Raw genomic sequence first — 23,453 nt, forward strand, 5'->3', positions numbered from 1 at the left:
TAAAAAATAAAAGGCAAAGGCACGGACATCAGGGAGGCTTGTGGCTGGTTAAACCAGCGCACGCCCTCAGTGCGTCTGCCAGACGTTTAGTTCACCAAAGCCCCATCAAAGTGTCTCGTACTTCTTGGCTCTGCTAGGTGACACAATAACAAAAGGTTTTGTTATTCTTTTAGGGAAGCGATTCATGTATATTATGAGTCACGGCTTCTGAACGTGAGCCCCGCAGTGCGGGCCGGCGGGACTGACAGGGGCGTGGGGATATGCGCATGCGCCTCGGGGGGGGTGGTGGGTAGAGCCCTCCTAAGATGGCGGCACGGGCTGGATGGCGGAGCTCGCCGCTCTCAAGATGGCGGCAACGCAGGGACGCGCTTCCGGGAGGAGGCACAAAATGGCGCGGCGCGAGGCCCCCTCTCTTCAGAAGGGTGTCCGCCCGGCGGTGGAGGCTGGCCCGGCGTTTGTAGTGCGACCTCGCCGCGGTGTGCGCCCGGCGCGGGGGAAGGGGTGGTGAGGTTAGCGGCGCCGGAGGCGGGCGGGAGGGTGGTGCCAGGCAGTGGCAGGGCAGCCGCTGTCGCGGTTGCGGTGCGCCGCTGAGGGGTGAGGGCCCCTGACAGAGCGCGGCCGCAGCGCCATGGCGGGCGTGGGGCGGCGGCTGCGGGCCGCGCCGGCCGAGCCCCGGCTCTGAGAGGGCGCGCCTCACCGCCGCTCTCGCCCCGCCGCGGGCCGGGTACCGGCCTCCCGCCGCCTCCCGGCGTTCCTGCCCGCCTCCCCTTCCCCTCGGCGGCCCTTCGCGGGTCGCGGCCCGGGCGGCGCTCGTCCCCCAGCCCTTTCCCGCCGCGCTGTGGAGATGGCGTCGGGGCTGCGCGCCGCCGGTTTCCCCCCCTGGAAGCGGCACATCGCGGCGGAGCTGCGGCGGCGGGACCGGCTGCAGCGGCAGGCCTTCGAGGAGATCATCGGGCAGTGTAAGTGGGCCGCGGTGGCGCGGCCGAGGCCGAGAGGCGCTTTCCTTTCCCCCACCTGCTTGGAAAGTGGGGGGAAAAAAAGGTGGTAAAGGGCCCCCGAGGCCTCGGTTGTGTCGTTATGAGAAGACTGGTTGGGAGATGTTTGTTAAAACTGAGAAAAGTTGGCGTTTCTACCCTATTGTAGAGAGTAAGCAGCTGCTTCGCTCAGTTCCCTCACAGGCTAAACGGAGTTTGTGCTGTGGACAGTGTTTGAATCCCTAAATTGTCTGCACAATTCCTGCTCAGATGTTTGTGGAACTGAGAACAGTAGTGCTATTGACCATGTTCACAGTCTTTTGTAAAATTCGGAGCTATTCGTCTTCCAGTGTTTTCTATCCATCTTTTACTTGCCCATCCCTCCTGCCTCAGCTGTGACAGGAGCGAATGGAGGTGGGGGTCACTAGGGGCTACTGGCTCACACACTGAGGTGCTGTATGCTATGGGGAAGGGGGTAGCAAACAGACCTCACAGGACTGTGCAGTGTTTGGTATGACTAGTTCTCTGGCAGATCTGCTTTCCTTGTTGCTATCAGTTGAGGGACTATAAAGAGATTGAACTTTAAACGTCTGTTTTAGCAGATATCAACATTTGAGGAACCTCTATTAAACTTTAATAAGACCAGCCCCACACAGCATCTGCATTAATGAGGAATTTTTGGAGTTGTAGATGAATACTGCCTTAGCCTCCTTGCATCAAAGAGGAGTGTACACTAATGTGGTGGAGGCTTACTAATGTTTGGTTGTGCCAGAGTAATTAAAGATACTAGATATTAGCTGGTAGAAGAAGAGGGTAGGAATCTGGGTTTGCTTTTTTGTTATCTTCTTAATTATACTTTCTGCCCTTTCAGATAACAAGCTACTAGAGAAGTCAGACCTTCATGCAGTGCTGGCTGATAAGCTTCAAGCAGAAAAATATGACATGCAAAGCAGACATGAGATCAGGTATTTAAAATTATTTTTCTGTCAGCTAACTCTGTCATGCACGCTGTAACCTAAACCATTGTTTGATGCATTGAACAAACAACTTCTACGTTGCTACAGTGACTTGGAATAAAACAAACTGGTAAATCTGTTGAACTAAAAGTAAATTATAACTAACTCTAAATACGTGATAAAGTTACAGTGTGCTTACAATATACAATGCAGAAAGATCGGCCTGAGTTTTGGACAGAAACTAATTTATCACAAACTCAAGGTCTGGAGGTGGACCAGAATGAGCTTCTGATCTGCTTGCCTTGTAGCAGTTATAGTGTTTGCCTGGTGTTAGTTCCTAATCATTGTGATCAGACTTTTGAAATTGTCTGATCTTATAAGCATTGCAGTGCAGGGAGAGACTGATGTCTTAGTTTCTTTCAATCTATGTTATCCCATAGAATAGGGAGGATGGAGAAAATCATGATTGTGAAGTGTCTGTCCTAAATAAGCACCATATGTTAAGAAGAATCTGTCTTCTGCCTGCTTTTAGCAGGGTTTTTTCAGGAAACTTGCTCTTTAACCTGGGAATAGCACTGTAGCGCTGCAAGCTGCTTATTCTGTTGGCATTTGAATCCACAACACACCAATATGCTGGTAATGTGTCCTTTGTCTGGACAGCATGTAAATCCCAGCATGTACAGCCTGTTGGGTTCTGCTCTTGGTCTAACTGAAGAAAAGACGGCATTAAGTAGCTCAGAATTTCCTGTTTCTGTAGGAGTTGCTTCCTCTGTTGAAGCTCTTTTTGCTATATAATGCAAAACTGTATGTGTAAGAAGAACTCCTGGTTTTGTAGGAATGGTAGGCAAAATGTCAGCATTTGGCCAGCAGACTGAAGTTACCACCTGTGTGAAAGTTCTCAAAAGCTTTTGATGACTGCAGTTGTCTTGAACCATCTTTATTTTATGGGAATCTGGTTGAACACCTACTCCAAGAGATGAGGCTGGAATAGACAAGGATGAGAAGAAATGCACAGAAACAGCATCTTTAAAGTAAATGCTAAGCAGAACTCTGATGCTGTCCTCAGTATATCACAGTGTTTTGAAACGGAATGAATTCCCTAAACCTAGACAGCTGAGGAAAAATGCTTTTACTTAATTGAAATTTTACTTTATTTGAAATTATTATTTTTAAAAGCTGTAACTTATAATATAGCTGCTAGCTTCCTTGAAGGATTTGTGTGATATGTGTATGCTTTTTAAAAACTGATTTCTTCCAGCATTTGGAGAGTGTACTTTTAAGACTCAATTGCCTTCATGCAAATTTAAGCAAAGGCTTGTTATCTTTCATTTGAGTTCAAATTCTGTTTTAGAAATGTAGAAAAAGGTGCCTCGAGTCCTCAATAAATTTCATTTTCCAGTTCTGTTATAATGGTATTTTGATTGGCAAGAAGTGTGTTGTGAGGGAGCTAGCTATGGTTTAGTTTGCTATGAATGAATGACCTGTATTTCTGATGTAGTACAGAAAATCCAAGTGAGTTTGTCCTGAGACGTAACTGGTCAAAGGCACAGGAGCAACTGGATTCTAGTTTGTGACATCTCTTCTTCCTCTCTCTCAAACTCCAGTCCAGGGCATGATGGCACATGGAATGATGCTCAGTTGCAGGAACTGGCGCAGCTGAAGATAAAGCATCAAGAGGAGCTGACAGAGCTGCATAAGAAACGTGGCGAGGTTAGAAAGTCCTTTCCTGTTCTGTATGGTCCATACGTAGCCCTTTGTGAATGTGACCTTAGTTTTACCAAGCTTATTCATCATCATTTTTTCCTCATTTCATGTACAGCCTTTTTAAGCTCCCCATGTTGATGACTAAAATAAACCAGAGATGATCAGTCTTTCAAACTGACAGCCAGGAAATAAGAACTGAAGTTGTCAGCATAGCATGATTTTTAAGAAGTACTTAATTTTGTTTCATGAATAGGTTTTTAAACTGTATTTATTAGAGGAGGAAGGAACTGATCCAGTTTATAGAGCTGCGCTTGACCACTAGTTCTACATTGGAAATATTTTTGAATGAGCAGAGATCAGGTGGCTGTGTGTGATTCCATTTGGCTCTCACTTTGCAGGACCACTGCTAGATAAGAATGGATAAAAATAAACAAGTACAAGCAAAGGTTGAAAGTGCTGTGGTGTTAGACTGAAAAGGGAGTACTGATTTTGCCAGGTCGATGCAGTAGGGAGCCCAGAAGTCCTACTAGTTGTGAGAGGTGGGCCTGGAAGAGAGGAAAATCCACTATCTTTTTTTTTTTTTTTTTTTTTTTCCTGATGGGAGGATGTGGATGCTTCATCAGCAGAATTGGATTTTTAAAAAGCACAGCAGTGGATTGAATGAGTCCAGGAAGTGATACCTGAATGGTACTGCAGACTTTTATAGGGAGAAGGTGGGAGTGACCTGGAAAAAGTTATCATGCTCCTTTGATCATACCTCAGTGGAGTTGTGGAGAAGCTCCAGTGTCAGTAATTTTGAGCTTTTCAAAGAGCAGACAATTGTCTACATGAGGTGTGCACTGACTAGTCAAAGCAGTGGAAATTCCTTCTTTTTCTGCAACCTGGTATCCTAAGCTGTCTACCCAGGCAGGCGCTCTTCTCAAAACTCAGTCTTCCTTCTCCATGGGCAGCCAAGGCTTTGCTCGCTGTGGGGCTTGTTGCTGCTCACTGGCTGGCAGCTCTGAGCTGGCAGCAGCAGCTCATTAGCGTTGGCCTCTACCCCTCTATTTCCTGTGCGCTGCAGAGACTCCACCAGCACCTTTCTTTCTGGGAAAACTTTGTGAAACCTGTGTTTACAATATGTAAGCTACACGTCTCCTGTAATGGCTGTCCTGGCTGTAGCAGGAAGATTTGTTGCTTGATTGTTAGCACTCGTGTTGGTTTACTTACTTGTCAGTTTTTAGTTTCTGTATTGATTTTTCCACAACTTAAAAAAAATAAAATTTCTTCATAATATGAATTCTGTTTGATGTGACTATATTCAAGAAACTCTTTGAGGGAAGGGAGTGAGATATCAAAGGACAATGACTTTTTGACGACTTGTGCTTGAAAGTAGATTCCCTGATTTAATGACCTGTGTGATAGGGGCAGTAAACAGATCTGTATAGAAAGCTGTGAAAGAAGACCTGAAAGGTATGCTTCCTGCTTGTGATGTGAGGTTGGTCTGTACTCTTCCTGGTTGCTGCTAAGTATGTGTTATCCAGCTGGCATCCCTGCATTTTGTAATATCATTTTCTTCTCTCCCTAGTTGGCCCAGTCTGTAATTGATCTGAATAACCAAATGCAGCAGAAGGACAAAGAGATGCAGATGAATGAAGCAAAGTGAGTAGGAACTGTTTTGTCTGTCTGGTTGGTACGTGACCCAGACTCTTGGTTGAGTTATTTATTAGTGTTTCAATATTCTGAGTCCTGGCCACGGGCTAAAAATTGCTTTGTTAGGCATTGTACAAATACCACAGTGGTGGATGGTATAGGTCCCAAAGGAGATCCTCATTGTTTTGTATATTTTGTTGCCATTCCAGGATTGCAGAGTATTTGCAAAAGATCTCTGAACTGGAAACAGAGTGTCAGGAATTGCGTAGCAAACTGCAAGATCTTGAGCGAGCTAATCAGACACTGAAAGATGAATATGATGCTCTCCAGATCACCTTCAATGCCTTGGAGGAAAAACTGAGGAAAACTACTGAAGACAACCAGGAGCTGGTCTCACGTTGGATGGCAGAGAAAGCACAAGAAGCCAATCGTTTGAATGCAGAAAATGAAAAGGATTCAAGGTGAGGTTGATGATCTCTATTTGATAAACTACTTCCGAATGTATTTTGAATACTTATGAATGCATAGGATAAAACCAGATTTAGTTTTGATCTCTGTGATCTCTATATTCTTGCACAATACAATGAGAGTCCAGGACTTCATATTCGTCCTTTTGGCCAACGCAGATGGGTGCTTTGTGAAAACATTTCTGTCTTTTAAATTAATAAAACATGTTCTTTTTGTTTCTTGAGCAACACTTAACTATGGCCTAAAGATTACAAATCAGATAGAAACTGTTGGTTTAGTGGTTTGGTTTTTTTCTGGTATTAGATTTGAACTTCTCATGTTTATATTGCATCTCGATACTACTAGTTTTATCCTTTTTTTTTTTTTGACTTAACCAGTTTAAGTATATTTTGCATTCTACTAAAAGGAGAAGCTGCCACGAGACTAAACTATGTAAAACTTGCAAAAATAAGTTTGTACTTTTTTTTTCCTTGCAAAATAATAATTTTTCTTCTGAATTGCTTCAGCTTGCTTGCCAACTAACAGTACTTGGAGACAAAGAGCTATAAGACAAATCTCATAGTACTTGGCAGTTTTGTATTATCTTTACTAATTTAACTATTTTTGCAAGTTCTCGTACTCTGAGGAACTCCACGTTCATACGGGTCTTGAAGGGGTGTAGGTATGCTTTGCCTTATTGCCTCACTCAGTTGATTTTTGCTATTCACAGTAAGAAAACTGCCTCTCCTACACTGAGTATCTGGAAAAACAGGATAAAATTAGGGCGGTGGTCTGATTTTTATTTATTTATAAATATTATGAAGCTCAACTAAATAGTGCAGGGTAACCTTTGGAATGGGATTAAGGAAGTTTTTTTTTAAAATAACCTTGTTTTCCTTTTCTTAGGAGACGACAAGCCAGGCTGCAAAAGGAGCTAGCAGAAGCTGCCAAAGAACCTCTGCCTGTTGAACCGTAAGCATTCTTGATTTACAGAGTCTCTTTTATCACTTCATGCTTCAGTTTTATGCAGATACATGATAAATGGTATCTTTGTTATTTCTGAATTTGGTGATGTAGAGGAGTGTTTAAACTTTGGTGTAAAGTCAAAAATGTACAGTAAGTCTCCCTACTTGAACTTCCAGAAGAAGGAGCTCTGTTATGACTAAAAATAGATTCTTAAGCCGAAAGTCCCAAGAATCGTTCATACAGTGAATATATATTCTTATCTCAGTATAAAAGCATTTGTTATGTGGTGCCTTTGGTCTTTAAAATAGTTTTTTAATCATGGAGCAATATACTCTTGAGATGCCTATGTTTTTAAGTGTTAGGCTACAAATAGCTAGGATCAAGGATTTCCTGTAGGAACAGGTACTGAGTGAGTTAAGGTGGGTGAAAGTATATTGATCACTTCCATACTGGGAAAGGTTTATTCTGTAGGAAAAATAGATAGATGTGGAGTTATTTATCTCTGGCTTGCCAGAGATAAATATTTCTAGTCCCTTGTTCTTTTCAGCAGCAGCACATGGATATTGGCTGCTATGTTTACTCCTGGGTGGTATTTAATCAGCTGAGTGAAGTGGGCAGTTGATGGTATAGGTGCTTTGCACCAGGTTGATGAGGTTATTAGCACTTGTGTTAGCCAAATTCAGAAAAACTACACCTGCTGCATTGTCAGTGGAAACAGCTGAGGCAGTGCCAGAGCAGTGTGCAGGCTTTTTCTTGATATCTATTATCTTTGCGTTAGCATCACGTAATCACGTTAGGTCTCTGTGCCGCCTGTCCTTGCACATGGTAGGAGCAAGGAACCTGCTCTGGAAGAGGGCCCATGCAAAAGTCTGGGGTAGGTAGGAAGAGCACATGTAAGGGGAATATGAGAGAGCTTGTAGCATTTGGAAGGAAAACTCAAACTGCAATTAACAGTACAACTAGTTAGCATAACTTGCTTTGCCTTTTTTTTTTAAGATGTGTTTAAATGCTTCCATTCCGTTAACTTATTGAGGCGTAACTCTCCATCATAAGATGGAGCTGCTGACCTCTGTCACAGGCCAGTGGACAGTCCCAAGCCAGAGGACAGTCTTCCCAGCTCGTAAGAATAGTGATCTCCCTTTTGTCCATGTTATTCGGTGTGCATTAACATCAAATATCTTAGAATATTAAACTCTTCAATAAATAATGTTGCACTGAGAGGGGAAACACACAAATGTAATGTGTGCAGCCACTTTCCCCATTAAGCTGCTGCTTCTCCATTGCCCAAAGCAAGACCTTGCTATCTGACAGCTGAGCTCAGAGGTAGCTGTAGCACAACAGCTTGAATATTTTACCTCCTGTGGTGGGGATGATGGTCTCAGTGTTTCATAAATAATTGGATATGAGACATTGAGAAGTTAAGCCTGCTTAAAAAAAAATCTAGAAAATAATTGCTTCTGTAAATTACTGAAACTCTGCTTCACAGATGTTTTTTATTCCTTTTTTATTTTATAATTTCAGTGTTTGTATTGTATAAATGTGCTGCTTACTGAAGGGGAAAACTGTGTCATTTCAAGGAGTATGCCCTGGTGTTTATATTTGCTTCAAAAATAGACTAAGTTAACACAGAAAGCTTTTTTGCTACATAAAGTTTTAGTAGTTCAAACTTTAGATTTTAAAAAAGAAATATCAGGTGAACTTGATAGTGTTTTATTGAAATATCAGCCTGATACTTTCAATCAGTATATATTTTCCATAGCCTTTTCATATATACTGTCCTCCAAAATCTTAGAACTTAAAGTGCAGCTACATTCTGAAATGAGAGATTAAAAATGATCCCATTTTCTTCAATGCTTATGCAGCTGAATGTTATCTGATGGCAGGAATTGTTTTATTTCTACTTAAATGTTGAATTTAAACTTCCTGTTCAGTCAAATGGCATCAGGTTAATAGTGTGTTTAAAAATAGTTTGTCCTGTAAAATCAGCAGTGGAGGAAAAATCATCATTGGAGGAAAAAATATTAGGCTGTTAGAGCTTGTGATGACTAATGGGGAAAAAATCCTTTTAGTGTTAGCTGAATAGTTTAGCTCGATTAATTTATGGTATATGCATTGGAACCTCACACTTCTGTTTAGTTGTACATAAATGCTTTAATGAAGTGTACCAGAACATCTCTCGTACTGAATGGAGCACCACCTGAAGTACAACAGTGTAGAAAGTATCCGGGTATCTTTGGTGTGGATGAAAAAGGGAAATTCAAACTCTTGTGCTTTTTAAAAAATACTTCCTAGTTTTGGAACAGCAAAAAAAAGGTGCTGTGAAAACAGGATATCACCTATATTTGGAATTGTAATAACTCATGTTTTTGCTGTTCTGTGACTGTTCCAGCAAATATAGTTCACTCTGCAGCAAAGTCTTGCTCAGATGTGATAGGTCCTCATAGTGCTGTATGTAGTGCTGCAAGCTGAAATATAATACCTGTAGTAAAGAGAATCTGGAAAGGGTGTCCATCAACATAAATGTGGGGTGAGGAGGGAAATTCAACCCTGTAGTCAGTGAAGAATGTAATTGTTAACTGGAAAGAAAAAAATGAAGTTTAGATGCTGCATGTATTTGTTTTCAGACATTGTATGTTGAATGTAGTATCTCTGGCAGTGACAGCTAGATCAATGTTTGCGGTGTCTGGATCTACCTATGTGTTACCACAGCTAAGTAAACCTAGATGCAGTTTGGGCGCAGACATTGGCAGACCCTGGAACAATGTTGTCCGTTCAGTTCATATACATCAGTGGGTCTTTTCTGTAGGAAGTCCTGGCTGATTGAAAACAAGATGTTTTCTCTCACTTCAGCAGGGATGATGATATTGAAGTGCTTGCAGATGAAACCTCTGACACAGCTGAGGAGACATCTCCAGTGCGAGCTGTCAGCCGAACTTCCAGGTTTGTAGACTGAGAGATTTTTGTATCGTGTCATTGAGGAAGAACAAGGGATGTAAGAGTTGGAACAATGCTGGGAGTGTTACTTACAGTTTTTACTTGCCTTTAGCTGGAATACAGTTTAGTACTTCCACCAGAGCAGTATGAAACTCATGTGCTGTGTTCTCCATTACCATGCTCTAGATATGCTGTTTTTCCTTTGCTGTTTTAAATTAAACTGGTGTCTGAAGAATCTGTCTAATCTTAAAAACAAAGGTTTAAAGGCAAAATAGACAATAAAATGAGTATTTCAGTGCCTGTTGTATTATATCTCTCTTACTAAACAAGATATCAATGTGACTTTACAAATAGCAGCATTTTTTGATTTAGCTGAAATGCTGAAAATATCTTCACCAGATTAAATGCATCTTTTTCTTCCTCTAAAATAGCAGTGAGTGGAAAGTAAGAGATAGTTACATGAGAGCGTGGATTAATTTGGTTGAAGCTTCAGACTTGGCAGACTGTTATATCTAAAACAAGTAATTCACAGGGTGGGGGTTGAGGGAAATTGAAGAAACTTGACTCACAAATTATGTTCTGAGTTGTAGTTACTGGTGAGTTTTGAACTGATGCCTGCCTCTGGTGTTTTCTGTCTTCTGAGTGGGTCTGCAGGGGAGGGAGTCTTTCCAGAGATTTGTTGCTATGAAATGTGTTTGTATTGATCTTTATGTGGAGAAGCTATTCACAAGGTTTAAACCTGTCCTCCCCTCCTTCAGTAAGCGACTCTCCCAGCCAGCTGGAGGCCTTCTGGACTCTATCACTAATATCTTTGGGTAGGTTAGAACACTTTCACCTCTTTGTTTTGCATATTGTTTCAATGTACACCAAAATCTTGGTGATGCGGGGAATACAAACAAATAATTTCAGTCTTTCTTCTAGCTTCTGCCTTTCTTTTTTTTTCTTTTTTGTTCTCCTCAACTTCCTGTTTCTTCCATCTTGCCGTGTGCTGACCTCTGACCTTTCCCTCCAGTCTGTCTGAGTCTCCCCTTTTGGGACATCAATCTTCTGATGCTGCCAGGTGAAAACATTATCTGCTGTTAGTCCGGCATGTGAATGTATTCCATTGAAGTAACATGGAACCCAGCTGCATTATCCTGATTAGATTTCAAATGTTGAGAACATTGGCTAGAAACTGCCTACAGTTAGAGAGGCAATGAGCCCCTCTTTGTGAAGGGAATACATGGGGCTTGCTCTTACTTTCCACTGCACTTTGCTCCTTTAATAGGGTTATTTAAACTAAGTCATTGGGTTCTGTGCTTAGTATCCAGAGTGGAGCCAGTCCAAGTCAAGATCTGCATTAGGTGGATGGTCTTTGCTTAAGTGGTGCAGCTTGTGCTTTTGAATGGAGCATTTTTGTGCCTGGGATGTAGTGCTGCAATAGTGCTGAGTCTCCCTAGACATAATGATGGAGTTGCAGTCTCTCCACTGAACTCAGCTGCAGTCGTTCCCATGTTTCTCCTTCCTATTTGGGGGGAAAAAAAAAAAAGGCTGCTCCAAAATGAGGTCAGTAGAGGTCAGTGATCAGTTCAGGTAACTTATCTGGCATGCTATGAAATACCTGAAGCCACAAACGGACATAGTTTTATATGACAAACATTTTTTTTTAAGATGGGATAAAAGAAAGTTTAAAAACACTTCCCCTATTTTTTTTAATCACTGTACAGTGTAGTTGAGTGACAGGTACAGATCTGGATGAACTCAAGAGAAACAGTGTTCACTTCTCATTTTAAAATATTTCTACTTTGTTTCATCTCAGGAGGCGTTCTTTGTCTTCGTTCCCTGCTCCCCAGGATAATGTAGAGCCACATCCAGGTGCCAGTAAAGAAGTGAGAGTGCCCACTACTGCCATATGTGTCTTCGTAAGTATAGAAGGGTTTCTTGGTTTTACCGTTGCTTTTACTGTCTTTGGAGGAAGTAAATCCTGTCTGTGTGGGAACCAACCTCCTGAAACTTTCTGTTAACAATGCCAAAGAAGAAGAAATTCTTGCTTTGGTAGCATAGTTCATCATATTTAATTCTTAGCCCAAATACTTCTCATAGCCAATGTGCTTGATGTCTGTCTTACTGAGGTCAATGATGACTAGTAAAAGGTCTGAGGGCACAGGGGAATTACACTCCATTACCCTCTTGGCTCCCAGCAGTCCCTGTTCTGTCATGCCATAGTGGAGCTATGATTGAGGAAGAGATTGCTGACAGTTTGAGATTAATTCAGTGCCAGTTCCCCACAGTGAAGGGGGTTGTGGCACTGAATGTCATCCAACAGAACTGATTAAGAGGAGCTCGTGGTAGTGGGGTGTCTTCAATATTGTGTGTGATCTAAAGTTTTCAAGCTGAGACCTCCTTTATGTGGTGTTTTGGCCTCACAAGGCCAAACTTAAATTTCTGTGAAGGGCATTGCCTTTTGAATGAAAGATATTGTGGTAAATTGTCTTGTAACATGGCTACTTGTTTGAACATTCCTCTTGAGCTTTCTCAGGCACTCCAGTGCTGGATGTGGATATTTCATGGATATGAAATGACTTTTTTTTTTATCCAGAGTAACAGAGCAGCTCACTGCAGCATGGGGGCTTTTGTTTCCTAGTCTGCCCTGTTACCATCTTCTCTAGTGGAAGTCACGGGGTAGAGGGAGTAGCAATGTTACCTTAAGTGAGAACAGGGTCATAACTTAAGGGCCAGCCTGGATCTGGCTTGAACAGGGAGCATCAGAGGGGAGGTATTTGTGGCTGTGGTATGTGTTGCAACCTCTCTCTTCCTCTGGCTATGTACAGCAAGCACAGTTGATCAACAGATACAATCCTGGCTAATTTCATCATAAAAAGGTATTGCAAAGTTACATATGTGAGGTTTTCAAGAACCATGTGAGAGGTTATGTTGTTTTCACCTTTCTCTTGATCTGTAATGTCATCTGAACTTCCAGGACCAGTGCGGCCTGTCCCCCCCAATATGGAGGGCTGAACAGCAATAGACTGTGCTGACCCCTAGTCTTGGCAACGTAGGGAATGCTGCCCTGTTCCAGTTCCCCATCTTGCAGCAGGGGTAGGACCAGCTGTGGTAGTAAGCCTGTCAGACTGCAGCAGTATGGAGGTGATGTGTGGCTAGCACTACAGTATGAGAAGGAAGAAGTCCCTACTCATTTCGTGGGAATGCATATGTCCCTTCTAGAGGTGATCTGCGTTAGGTTTTAGCTCCTGTGTTTGCAGCCTGGATGGAGTGTGAGGACATGTCTAGGTCCTGCTGAGCATTCCAGGAACGAATGCAGGGACTCTGTGCCAGGGGTTTGGCAGATTTGGGGAGCAGACTGGGCTCACTTCTGGAGAGATGAGTAGAACAGACTTGGGAAGGCAGAGAAGGTAGTCACTTCAGTTACCATTCTCGGGTGTAGTTTCTAGGTGAGACCTTTATTTTGTTCTGAATGGCTCTTCTGCACTTGCAGAAAGATCAGATATGAAGGGTGGTGACTCCTAACTATGAGCTGGTAGACCAAGTTCGAGCAACAAGTTCCAGAAAAGTACAAGTTTCCAGAAAAACTGATTTTTAAAAGAGCAGTTATTGAAGATACTTAAAAAGTAAATGCAGCAAATGAATTAAGAATGTTGTACTAATACTGTGGGTAAGTAGCATAAAGCTGCGAAATTAACAGGGGGAAAAAATGACGGAATCTTAAAATTCTCATAGGTTTTAAAAGGTTAAGAATCACAATTAAGTGGCCAACTCAAGCTTCAAAACATTAAGGTGTGAGAAAGCAGGGATGCAGGGGTGTACATGTGCAGATAGGAACCACAGCATGAGCCTGAGTTCTGTGTGAGAGAAGGTGCTGTCTCAACTGTGCTGGTACTACTTAATCACCAATATAACATAGCGTTATTGCCAATGCACTAAATGAATGCAGTTAATCTGTTATGCTGTTTTCTAGCAGACTTTCCTAACTCAAGCCTGACTTGAGTGTTCTGTGGTTGCATGAACTGATTGGATCAGGTTCCATGGCTGGCTCTAGATGGAGAAATGAAAAGTTAGTTTCCTTCTACAGCATATCACCTGTTACTGTTTTCTGTCCTGTCCTTTCCTTAATTTTTTTCTGGTGTAACTTAAAAGCCTTGCCTTATAAAGACTAAACTTACAAAGCATCATAAGGTTTCTGGCAGTTTATTATCACTGTTGAGTCCTTGCTAGTGTTTTTCTTTATGTGCTTTTTTTTTTCTTTAGATAAGGATCACTCTTTTTCCTCTGTTTGTACACCATCAACCATAGTAGAGTTTCAGTCTGTGGCTTTGTTTCCTATATACTGCTGAAAGATCTACAGCTGTGGTTTTGTATAATCTTTAAGTTCTATAGCTTTCTAATCTGTGGGTTTTTGGGTCTGTGCTAATACCATTTTGGGTGGCTGTTGTGTTCTTCCCACTCCTCAGGATGCACATGATGGGGAGGTGAATGCAGTGCAGTTCAGCCCTGGCTCCCGGTTACTAGCAACAGGAGGCATGGACCGGAGGGTTAAACTTTGGGAAGTCTTGGGAGGTAACTTTTTTGCTTTGGGGTATGGTGGGATGCTAAACAAACTCATGTTATAGTTCACTTTGTGTCAGCTTTTGTTCTAATCCATTGCTTAAGTTTTGTTCATCTTTCTCTGTGCAGATAGGTGTGAGCCTAAAGGTTCCCTCTCTGGTAGTAATGCTGGGATTACAAGCATAGAATTTGATAGTGCTGTGAGTATCTGTGCAATATCCACTGTTTGTGATTGGGAATAAATTAATTGAATTATGTTGTGTTCTGTTACCAATTTCCATTCTAGCACTTTGAAAAATTACCTAAGAAATGACTTAAAACACTTGTGAGAATAACTGCAAATAGTTAAAAATTGTACCAATGATCTTTATTTGATATGTTGAATTCTGTAATTCTCATCTTTGCTTTACAATTCAGAAGATGATACGCAGCTCAGACATTGAATGTTATGGGCTATTATGATAAAATTATAATAAAATACGCTAGGTTTTGTCCAAAGTAAGAAATTAATTTTCAGCTTCCCACTAAAGCTGGTATAACAGCACAAGAGAAGCAAATACACTGAGGCTTTATTTTTGTGAACTTTATTTCCATAAGTGCTGTGTTGAGGTCTGTGATGAATAGTAAAAGGTATGATTATCCTAAGACTTGCACTTCCATGACCTTTTCTCCCAGCAGTTTCTCGCCAGTCCTGGCACAGTAGTGGCGTGGCTGGCAGAGTGTTTGCTGACAGCTTGTGATGTGCTCAGTTCATGTTCACCTGAAGTATCAGAGACATGACTAGGATCAGCATCCAACAGTCCTACTTGAAGGAGTTTGGGGTCTTGGACTGTTAGAACTGGATTTGTGATCTGACTTTTCTGCTGAGACCTCGCCCATAACACAGTGCTTTATTGCACAGACAATAGACCAAAGCTGATGTTTCTTCCATTTCATGATTCTATGAGCTAAACTCTATTGATACACACCTAAAAGGATCCTTCCTTTGGACACTGACCAACTTGTTAGAGATTTGCTGGTCTTGTTAGTTTGCAGGAGAAACTAGTTCTGATTTTGATAAGTTGCTTGAACACATTTGAGGTGAGAACTGCCTGAGGTGAGATTTTAATGGGCTTTAAGGATTCGGGGAAGTATTTTGAGTTGGACAGGAGTGCAAGCATGAATCTTGTGGTGTCCATTCTGCATCATGGGTGACTTGAAAGGGCCCTAAGCCTAAAGCAGTGAACAAGTCAATTTATCTCCTTGGACAGATTTAGTTTTTGGAATCTTAGTTTAAAATGTTAGAGTTGTAATGCGAATTGCAAGGATTGGGCTAATTCTACTCTTAGGCCAGTCTAAGCAGTAGATGATGCAGGGCTTTTTGCCTGTGAAAAATTAAAACAGAAACAAAACCAAAACCACCACAAAACAAAACGCAATAGATGAGGGTAAACTAGAACTCGATGCCTCACTTCAGCAGCTGGAGGTAGAAGGGAAAGGAGAACATCCTTTCTGATCTGGTTATTGTTACTCCTTTCATCTGTAGTCATGATTCTACAAATCATTGTCACGTTTTGACGAGAAGAAAAAGCCATAGCCTTTTTGAAAGCTGTTACACTAGTTTTCCTTACTGGTATGTGCCGTTGGGTTTTGGGGTTTTGTTTTGTGTATTTCCTCTTGGCAGTATAACACTAATACAGTTTTAATGATTTATTAGATATTAGAAATACTTTTGAGTTTAATTTGTGTACTGACTTGCAGAAGTAGTTTTAAACTAATCTTGTGTTCGCAGGGTTCTTACCTCTTGGCAGCTTCAAATGACTTTGCCAGCAGAATCTGGACGGTTGATGACAATCGATTACGGGTGAGTCTCTTGAAGGCAAAGCAGTGCTCAGGCTGTTTCTGGCCTGTATTTCCAGTTTTGTCTAATGGGATATGGCAGTTTTGAAACTTGCATGTTTACAGGTGCTTTCAATAATTCTTTTTTTAACAGGATCTTTATTAAGGGTCTTCACAGCAAGACCTAAAATACAGTATTGGTCTCTGCACAGCCCTGCAGGAAACTTTGGTTACTGCGTATTTTCACAATACAGCCCCCCCTGCCACTAGCAACCCCTTGCCATGTAAACCCAGTACACTTTTGCATCCCTCTCTCTGGAAATCTAAGTGCTGCTTATGGTTTATGGAGATCCACTTCAATGTTTTAATCTCAATCCAACGAGAGGTCCGCTGAAGAAGGGTTTGCAGAAGATGGGGATTTTTTTTGTTTTAAGTCAGGAGCAGCGTTCTTGAAAAGGAGTCCTTTCCCTAGCTGTTAAAAGGCAGCAAGCCTAAAAGTGCTTGACTTTATTCCTAATGTCTTTGAAAGATTCCTCCTCTCCTCCCAACTTCTTTGTACTCACGTTCTTCTGGAGAAGGTTCTAATTTAAGGAGGATTCACCTTTGACCAAAATAAGTTTCTTCAGCTTTCTAAGAGTATTTTTTCTTGTCATTCCTATGCACACTTTTCATCAACTTTAGGAAGATGCTACTTTGTTCTGAAACTTCTGAGGTTTCACATCAGTTATAACCTATGGTTGCATTGTAATTCACTGGGTAGTTCTCAATGTGGAGATGTCACATCTCATTTAGGAAAGGGAAGAATATCAGTTCTTTTGCAGCTTTTGTTTGGCTGCCAAACCTAGTATTGGATGTGAATTATAGTGAATAAAAGTTTAACAGACCATAGAGTAATCCTACAAAATGTTAGTTACCTCTGCAAACATCCACCTGGCTTCACAGTATCTTCCTGTAATTTTTTGGTGCCCTTGGTGACTACCAGCTTTGGCTGAGTGTATTCACTGTTCGCTGAGATAAACTAGTGCGTTGTTTGTTTTGAGTGGGTGTGGTACAGATTTGTCATGGCTTGCATGTAAGCAGGAGGCAGTGAAGCTGAAATCGTAAATTTTGCCACAAACTCCCTACTTAAATGCAAACATCTGTACCTAATGACTGTGTAGCAAGAGCAGGAGAGATCCAGAGTGAAAGTTTAGATCCTCCTTTCTTAAGATGAAGAGGTCTTTATGGGATGACTTGTTCTTTCAGAGTTTGTGTTGTGTCAGGTTTGCTTTTTTCCCCAAACTTAGCTCCCATTCCTTTCCATTTTTAAGGTGATTTTTTTATTTCCTGAGCCCAGATTGCTTTGTGTAATTTGATAGTCCTTTGAGTGTTTAAAAAAAAAAAAAAAATCTACTATATACCAATGGTTGCTGTCTTTTTTTTTTCCACAAGTCTTACTTCAGTCATTCATTATCTGTTTTGCAATTTAGTATGTAAATATTCAGCAATTTGAAGTGAATATGGTTCGTGTTCTTCTCAGCCCCACAGACCCTCCCCCTGCAGTTACACAAGCTGCTGCAGGGAGTTTTTCTGAAATCTCTGGTTGTCGCAGCTTTCAGGCTTGAAGATATAACAACAGTTGAGATTAGATATCCTGTTGTATCCTTGAGAGAAGCTCACAATAAAAACCTGAAGGCACAATTTCCATTTTCAGCATGCTTTAACCCCTTTTCCTCATTGCTCCTGTAAGGCTGTGTTGCAGTTGCCATCTGTCTGTGAAACGGAGGTGTTTGGAGTGTTGAGGAAGAGAGCTCGCAGGTTCCCTGAGTAGCTAGAGAAACTGCAGCAAAGGTGACCTGTGTCTCCCAGCTTCAGGCTGAGCTCTATGGTACTTAACTCTCCTACTCAGTGTTAAATCTGTTTAACTAGAATAGATACTTTTTTCTCCAAGCAATGCAGTAGACAGGCAAATTATGATTTAAGATTCTTTGAGTTGTTAAATAGCAGTAGTAGTAAGCTACAAGGAAAGGGAGCAAGTGGAACTGTGAAATTTTACCATGTAAATCTCTCATCCTCAGCACACCCTGACAGGTCACAGTGGTAAAGTTCTGTCGGCCAAGTTCTTGCTGGACAATGCACGCATTGTTTCGGGAAGTCATGACCGGACCCTCAAGCTCTGGGACCTCCGCAGCAAAGTTTGTAAGGAAACCTAACTTCTGCCTTTCATCCCTGTTCTGTGCTTCTACTGAATGTCAATGCAAGTCTGACATCAGCCAGATTATTTCATCATCTTGCTTGTCTAAATAAGCAAAAAATAGCAGCTATACCATCTTCTGTTGTTATTCAAGTAATTGGATTCTTTCTGCCTGTTACCTGAAATAAGAATAAGAAATCATGTGTATGCAGGAAGCACTGTTAATGCTATTACATTAACAGCAGCTGTGTTCTGTGAGTGTTCTTTGTTTACCAGTTGGGGGTGAGTATTTTAGTCTTGCACTAAAAACTTGGAGCTAGGTCAGAGTTTTTAACCCTGAGGTGGATGGAAATGTCTCTTGGATATATACCAAAACTGTCAACGTCTCAAATGAAGGAAATGCTAGGATCCAGATTTTTCTTTGGGAGAAACACCTTATTTCCTTGGCTTCTCTCCTATTGATGGCTCTTAAACCTGTTTGCACTGAGAGGGAAGTTGAGATTCAATGTTACTGGAAACGTCTCTTGGAAATGTACCAAAAATTTTAACATCTCAAATGAAGGAAATGCTAGGATCCAGATTTTAATTTGGGAGAAGCACTTTTTCCTTGGCTTCTCTCTTACTGATGGCTCCTAGACCTGCCTGCACTGAGAGAGAAGTTGAGATTCAAGGTGACCTTGATACCTGGACCACAAACATAGGTCAAGGAGACAGTTTCATGTTGTTTAACAGTAGCAAATTGTATCTGTCTAAATGCCAAGTGGAAGTAAAGCAGCTGTCATGGGAGCATTTAAAGGGATATTAGCCACAGCAAAGGAGATTGAGAAGGGCAGAGAGGTTGTTGAAGACTTAAGTCAGGATTATTCTAAGACAGAGTTTGTCTGCCCTGTGGCACTCCTTGGACACTGCTCTGTGGGTGTGGTATAGTGATTATTTTCTGTCTCTGTTTTCATCAGTTTGTACAGTATAAGTTTCAGTGTGTCACTATTGGTTTATCCTTTTTAGGTATAAAAACAGTGTTTGCAGGATCTAGCTGCAATGACATCGTATGTACTGAGCAATGTGTAATGAGTGGACACTTTGATAAGAAAATTCGTTTCTGGGACATCAGGTAAAACTATTGAAAGAGAGAGCTTATAGTATAGGAATGGTTATGGGATTGCTGTGCAAGTATAATCTGAACTAGGGAGCTCTTCTTCCTGAGCTTGGAAGCTAATGAGACTGTTACAAGACTTGCAGAAGGCTATTGAAAGAGAGTTTTATTACTACTTTTATGTTTGGTGGTTTGGGTTTGTTGTGGGGTGGTTTGGGATGCTGTTTCTTTTCTGAAAAGGCAGTCTCCTTTCTTGTAAATATTTTGTATTGGTCAGTACTTATCCATTCTAGACGTTGTTTAGTTTTTCAGAAGATGGGGCTGGAAATGTTATTCACAAAGTGAGATCTAGCTTGGGAAAGAATCAAAATGTGAGAATAATCCAGTAATCCTTTTTCTCCTCTTCTTCCACATTGGGACGTGTGGGACAAAGTTGTGATGCAGTGGTTTGGTTTCTGGACTGTGGTTTACTCTTCCTTTTTTCTTTGCTTTTTTCCTTTTTTTTTTTTTCTGTCTTTAGAACTGAAAGCATAGTAAAAGAGCTGGAGCTGCTTGGAAGAATCACAGCTCTGGACCTGAACTCAGAGCGAACAGAGCTTTTGACCTGTTCCCGTGATGATCTACTAAAGATCATCGATCTGCGGGTTAGTGCTGTCAAGCAGACATTCAGGTGAGTGTGTTCTCCACAAGAACGCTATGAATTTCAGAACTTTGGATTGCGGTGTGCCCTCAGTGTTGGAGTGTTTTTCAGTAGCTCCATGGAGAGAGCAGTCTCCAAACTTTTTTTTCTACATGGGTAGCAAAGCTCTCTAGAGTCTTAACAGCCAAGATCTGCTCTGGTGGATCTTTTCATGTACCTCTTGAAAGAAGATAGCTTGACTTCAAAGTCTTTGGCCTAAAGGAAAGAAATTTTAGATGTGATTGAGAGCAGGGTGTATGAGAAATGCAAATTGTGATAAAGAGATACTGGAGCTTATTCTGAACTGTGTAGAAATTCTTACCATGCTCTTTAGTGAGAACTTGGAAGTCCAAGTTCTTAGAAATTAATTTACAGTTATCTGATTCTAACTTTTCAGTGCCCAGGGATTCAAATGTGGCTCTGACTGGACGAGAGTTGTGTTCAGGTAAGGTCAGATATAAGCAAGGTATGAGAAATCTTTCCCCAGCAAAAGTGATTCCTGATGCTTGGTTGCACTGTCCTCCTTTACAGCTAGAAAAAACTGGGGCAGAGTTTGTGATTTGCCCAAGGTCGCCTCTTGGTCAAGACAGTATATCTGTAGATGTTGATCTAATGTCTTGGAAACTCTGATCTTGAAGTGCTTTCACCTCTTGGTGTTAGCAGCTGGTAACACAACTCTTAAAAGGCTAATGCTGAATTGCTCTCTTAGGAAGTTGCGGGTGGAATGATGATGTGTGCTGATAAATTGCTGACTTAAAAATTGTTCTCTGCCTTCTGCACCTTCTCTGATGTCATAGCCCTGATGGTAACTATGTGGCTGCTGGTTCAGCTGATGGGGCCCTCTACATTTGGAATGTGCTCACTGGGAAATTGGAGAGGACGCTTGCAAAGCATCACAGGTGAGGGGAAGCTGGCCATATAAATAACCCATATAAAGGGATTGTGAATCTTGCTGAGCTATGGAAGAACTGTAGTTGTACAGCTTTGCAACTTATATTGGTGTGTGAGAATTTTTGATATGCAGATTCTTTGTGGATTCATGGCGGTATTCTCTAGATTTAATTAAGGTTAGATTTATTACTGTTATTGAGATATGATTCTAATAAAGTACACTTAATATATTCTGAAGAAGCTGTATCTCTCATAGGCTTATTAAAAGCCCAAGTCTTTTGAGAGCTGAGAAAGTGCTTTTCCTTGATAGTCAGAGAACTATAATATTTCATTCCAGTGTTAAGTGCTGTTGTGGAATTCGGCTTTTTTGTAAACTTCTACCTGGCTTCCGTTTCAGTTCTTCTATCAATGCAGTCGCATGGTCACCAGCGGGTGCCCATGTGGTCAGTGTGGACAAAGGAAACAAGGCTGTCCTGTGGTCTGAATTTTGACTGGACGGAGGGTGAAAGGCAGAGCGTCCACTGCCTCTGTGTGTGGTGGTGCTGGTCCGTGGCTGAACAGAATGGAGACCCGAGCCCAGATCCATCCTGAGTTGGGATATTAACAAGCGCATGGGCTTCACTTTCCAGAGGAAAGTTCTAAAGCAATGGAGAAGGAGCCTGAGTCAGAGACTTCTTATGGCCGTAACTGCACTGTGGCACTCGGACTCAGCAAGGGATTAGCTGTTCTGGATGGAGAATGCTACTTAGTCATGCCTTTACATGCAGTATCTATGCACCAAGTGGAGCTGAAGATACTAGCGGGATTCCTCACCAGACAGCTGTGCCAAATACTCTGTCACACAAATGTATCTACAGCACTTCTGAGTTGGAAATGTTGGAAAGAAGTTACTGTGTATGCTGACTTATTACATGTCCCGTCTCCTGTGTTCTGTTCTTGTGGCCTAGTTCAGGCATGGGGTGAGAAGATCCTGAAACGTGGACAGGTCCTAGGTAGTCTGAAGTGTTGGAACAGCTTTTAAAGCGAGTCTCCTGTGGCTCTGGCAGCTCTGCCTTTGAGTTATCAGCTCAATTCAGATCTGCTCTGATCCTGACGCAGGTTTTCCAGCACTGTCACGTGAACTCTTTGTATCAGTTTCACTGGTTCTTAAGGCAATGGTCCGTTCTTCAGGACTTCTGCACCCTTTTGTTAAGACGCCCTTCAACAGCTTGGGTATCACAAAATAGGAGATTTTTAATCTTTTTTTATTCCACAGGCAGTTTGGTTACTGGGCGTGAGGAGGCAGAAGTTCAACTTCTGTTGTGCTGCTGTGATAAGGAATGTAGTCGTACTGTGACTTCAGCACCAGAATCTAGATGGTTGGTCCCTTTTTCTGTTCATCCGTCCCATCCTGGCGGCTGTCAGTAGAACAGGGGAGCAGTGGGGTTAAATCCCAAATCCAATGTTTTGGTGCTGGCAATTCCAGGCCATTTGCCCCCTTCTTGAGCACACGTGCAATATTCCTGTTTGCGCTGGAGCCCTCTGTGCTACGGAGCAGTGTCTTGGCTCTGTCCCTGTTTAAGCATCCAAAACCATGATGTGTCTGGGTGAGCTACCTGGCATAACTTTATCCAGCCAAACCTTTCCACATCGTCTGGGCCTCAAGACAAGCCACCAGCGTTTTATTGCCTTTTCATTTGCACTTTATTTTCTTCTTTCCTGATAGTGTTTTACTAAGGAAGTGTGTTCTTTGGAGGGGCTGGGTTAGGGGGCAGCTGCTCTAACAGGCATCTCTCTAACCTAGCCTTTTGTTCAGACACTTTCTGCAGTGGGGAATTAGAGTATATGGGGCAAAGTTTTTATTTATTCAGCTGCCCGTAAGAACTTGATTGTAAATAAACCTGTGTTCTGCTTTTAAAACCCCACAGTGCTCTGATTCATTTATTTGTGTGTCTGTGTGTGAGCTCTTGTTCCGAATAAGCGAAGAGGGGAACCTGAAATGTGTTTTTCTGTGCTGTGTTTTCCTGAGGAATTGTGGATTTGTGTTCAGCCGCATTGTGGGATTTAGTGTAGAGGGGGAAAGAGGATAATGCTCTTAGCTTGAAGCTGGACATCCTGCAGATACAACCTGGTCTTGCCCTGTTTTAGGAGTACTGTCTTGAGACTGAAGGAAGTCTTACCATGTTGAACAAGTGCCTCTTTTCTTGGAAGGCTGATGTATTCTTGGATGTTTTGGATAAACTACTGAGTTGAGGAAATTAGTATCTGTATTTCAGACACTGCTGAAAATTGAAGGCTTTTTCTGCTGTGATACTTTGACTGCTAGCTTGTTAAGTTTTTAAGCCAGTAATGAGTTGCACGTTTCTTTAAAAACATGAAAACCTTTGTTGAACCCTTGCTGTGGTTCCTACTTCAGAGTAATGAAGCAAAGCCTTCAGCTCTTTAATCTACAAATTTCATACATAGCTAAGAGCCATCACTGACCACCCTCCTGTTTTCATAAGGAAGGAATCCTTCTGTCCAGCTCTTGGAAGTGAGAACTGTAGCAGAAATGAAAAGATTCACATTGGCATTCTGAAGCATTTCTAAAGGCAAGATATTTTTTCTTCTGCCTGTTGCTATGGCAGAAGGGCCTTCTTGAAAAGGCACCTACCAAGAGTGCAAG

At 41.8% G+C, this 23,453-nt stretch overlaps 1 protein-coding gene and 2 non-coding genes across 8 annotated transcripts; all 3 read left to right on the top strand.

Moving 5' to 3' along the window:
- Positions 1 to 602: 602 nt before the first annotated feature.
- On the top strand, positions 603 to 22,713 carry ATG16L1 (autophagy related 16 like 1). Of its 6 annotated transcripts, none has more exons than XM_075760824.1 (19): positions 603 to 959; positions 1,846 to 1,939; positions 3,535 to 3,640; positions 5,202 to 5,275; positions 5,476 to 5,727; positions 6,620 to 6,685; positions 9,530 to 9,619; positions 10,372 to 10,428; positions 10,626 to 10,673; positions 11,412 to 11,514; positions 14,062 to 14,167; positions 14,285 to 14,355; positions 15,927 to 15,998; positions 18,031 to 18,151; positions 19,152 to 19,257; positions 19,760 to 19,909; positions 20,316 to 20,363; positions 20,716 to 20,817; positions 21,207 to 22,713. In XM_075760824.1, exons 1-19 carry the CDS (start codon positions 845 to 847, stop codon positions 21,298 to 21,300), a joined length of 1,875 nt encoding a protein of 624 aa, XP_075616939.1. In that variant the 5' UTR covers positions 603 to 844; the 3' UTR covers positions 21,301 to 22,713. The 6 variants fall into 6 exon arrangements, with proteins under 6 accessions (XP_075616939.1, XP_075616940.1, XP_075616941.1 ...); XM_075760825.1 differs by having other exon boundaries at positions 607 to 959; positions 9,533 to 9,619; XM_075760826.1 differs by lacking the exon at positions 10,626 to 10,673 and having other exon boundaries at positions 607 to 959.
- LOC142603068 (small Cajal body-specific RNA 6) lies at positions 11,724 to 11,993 on the top strand. Its single transcript, XR_012836942.1, has one exon.
- Positions 14,764 to 15,026, top strand: LOC142603069 (small Cajal body-specific RNA 6). Its single transcript, XR_012836943.1, has one exon.
- Positions 22,714 to 23,453: the final 740 nt, after the last annotated feature.

Source organism: Balearica regulorum, chromosome 9 (assembly GCF_011004875.1).
Source record: "Balearica regulorum gibbericeps isolate bBalReg1 chromosome 9, bBalReg1.pri, whole genome shotgun sequence".
Lineage (NCBI taxonomy): Eukaryota > Metazoa > Chordata > Aves > Gruiformes > Gruidae > Balearica > Balearica regulorum.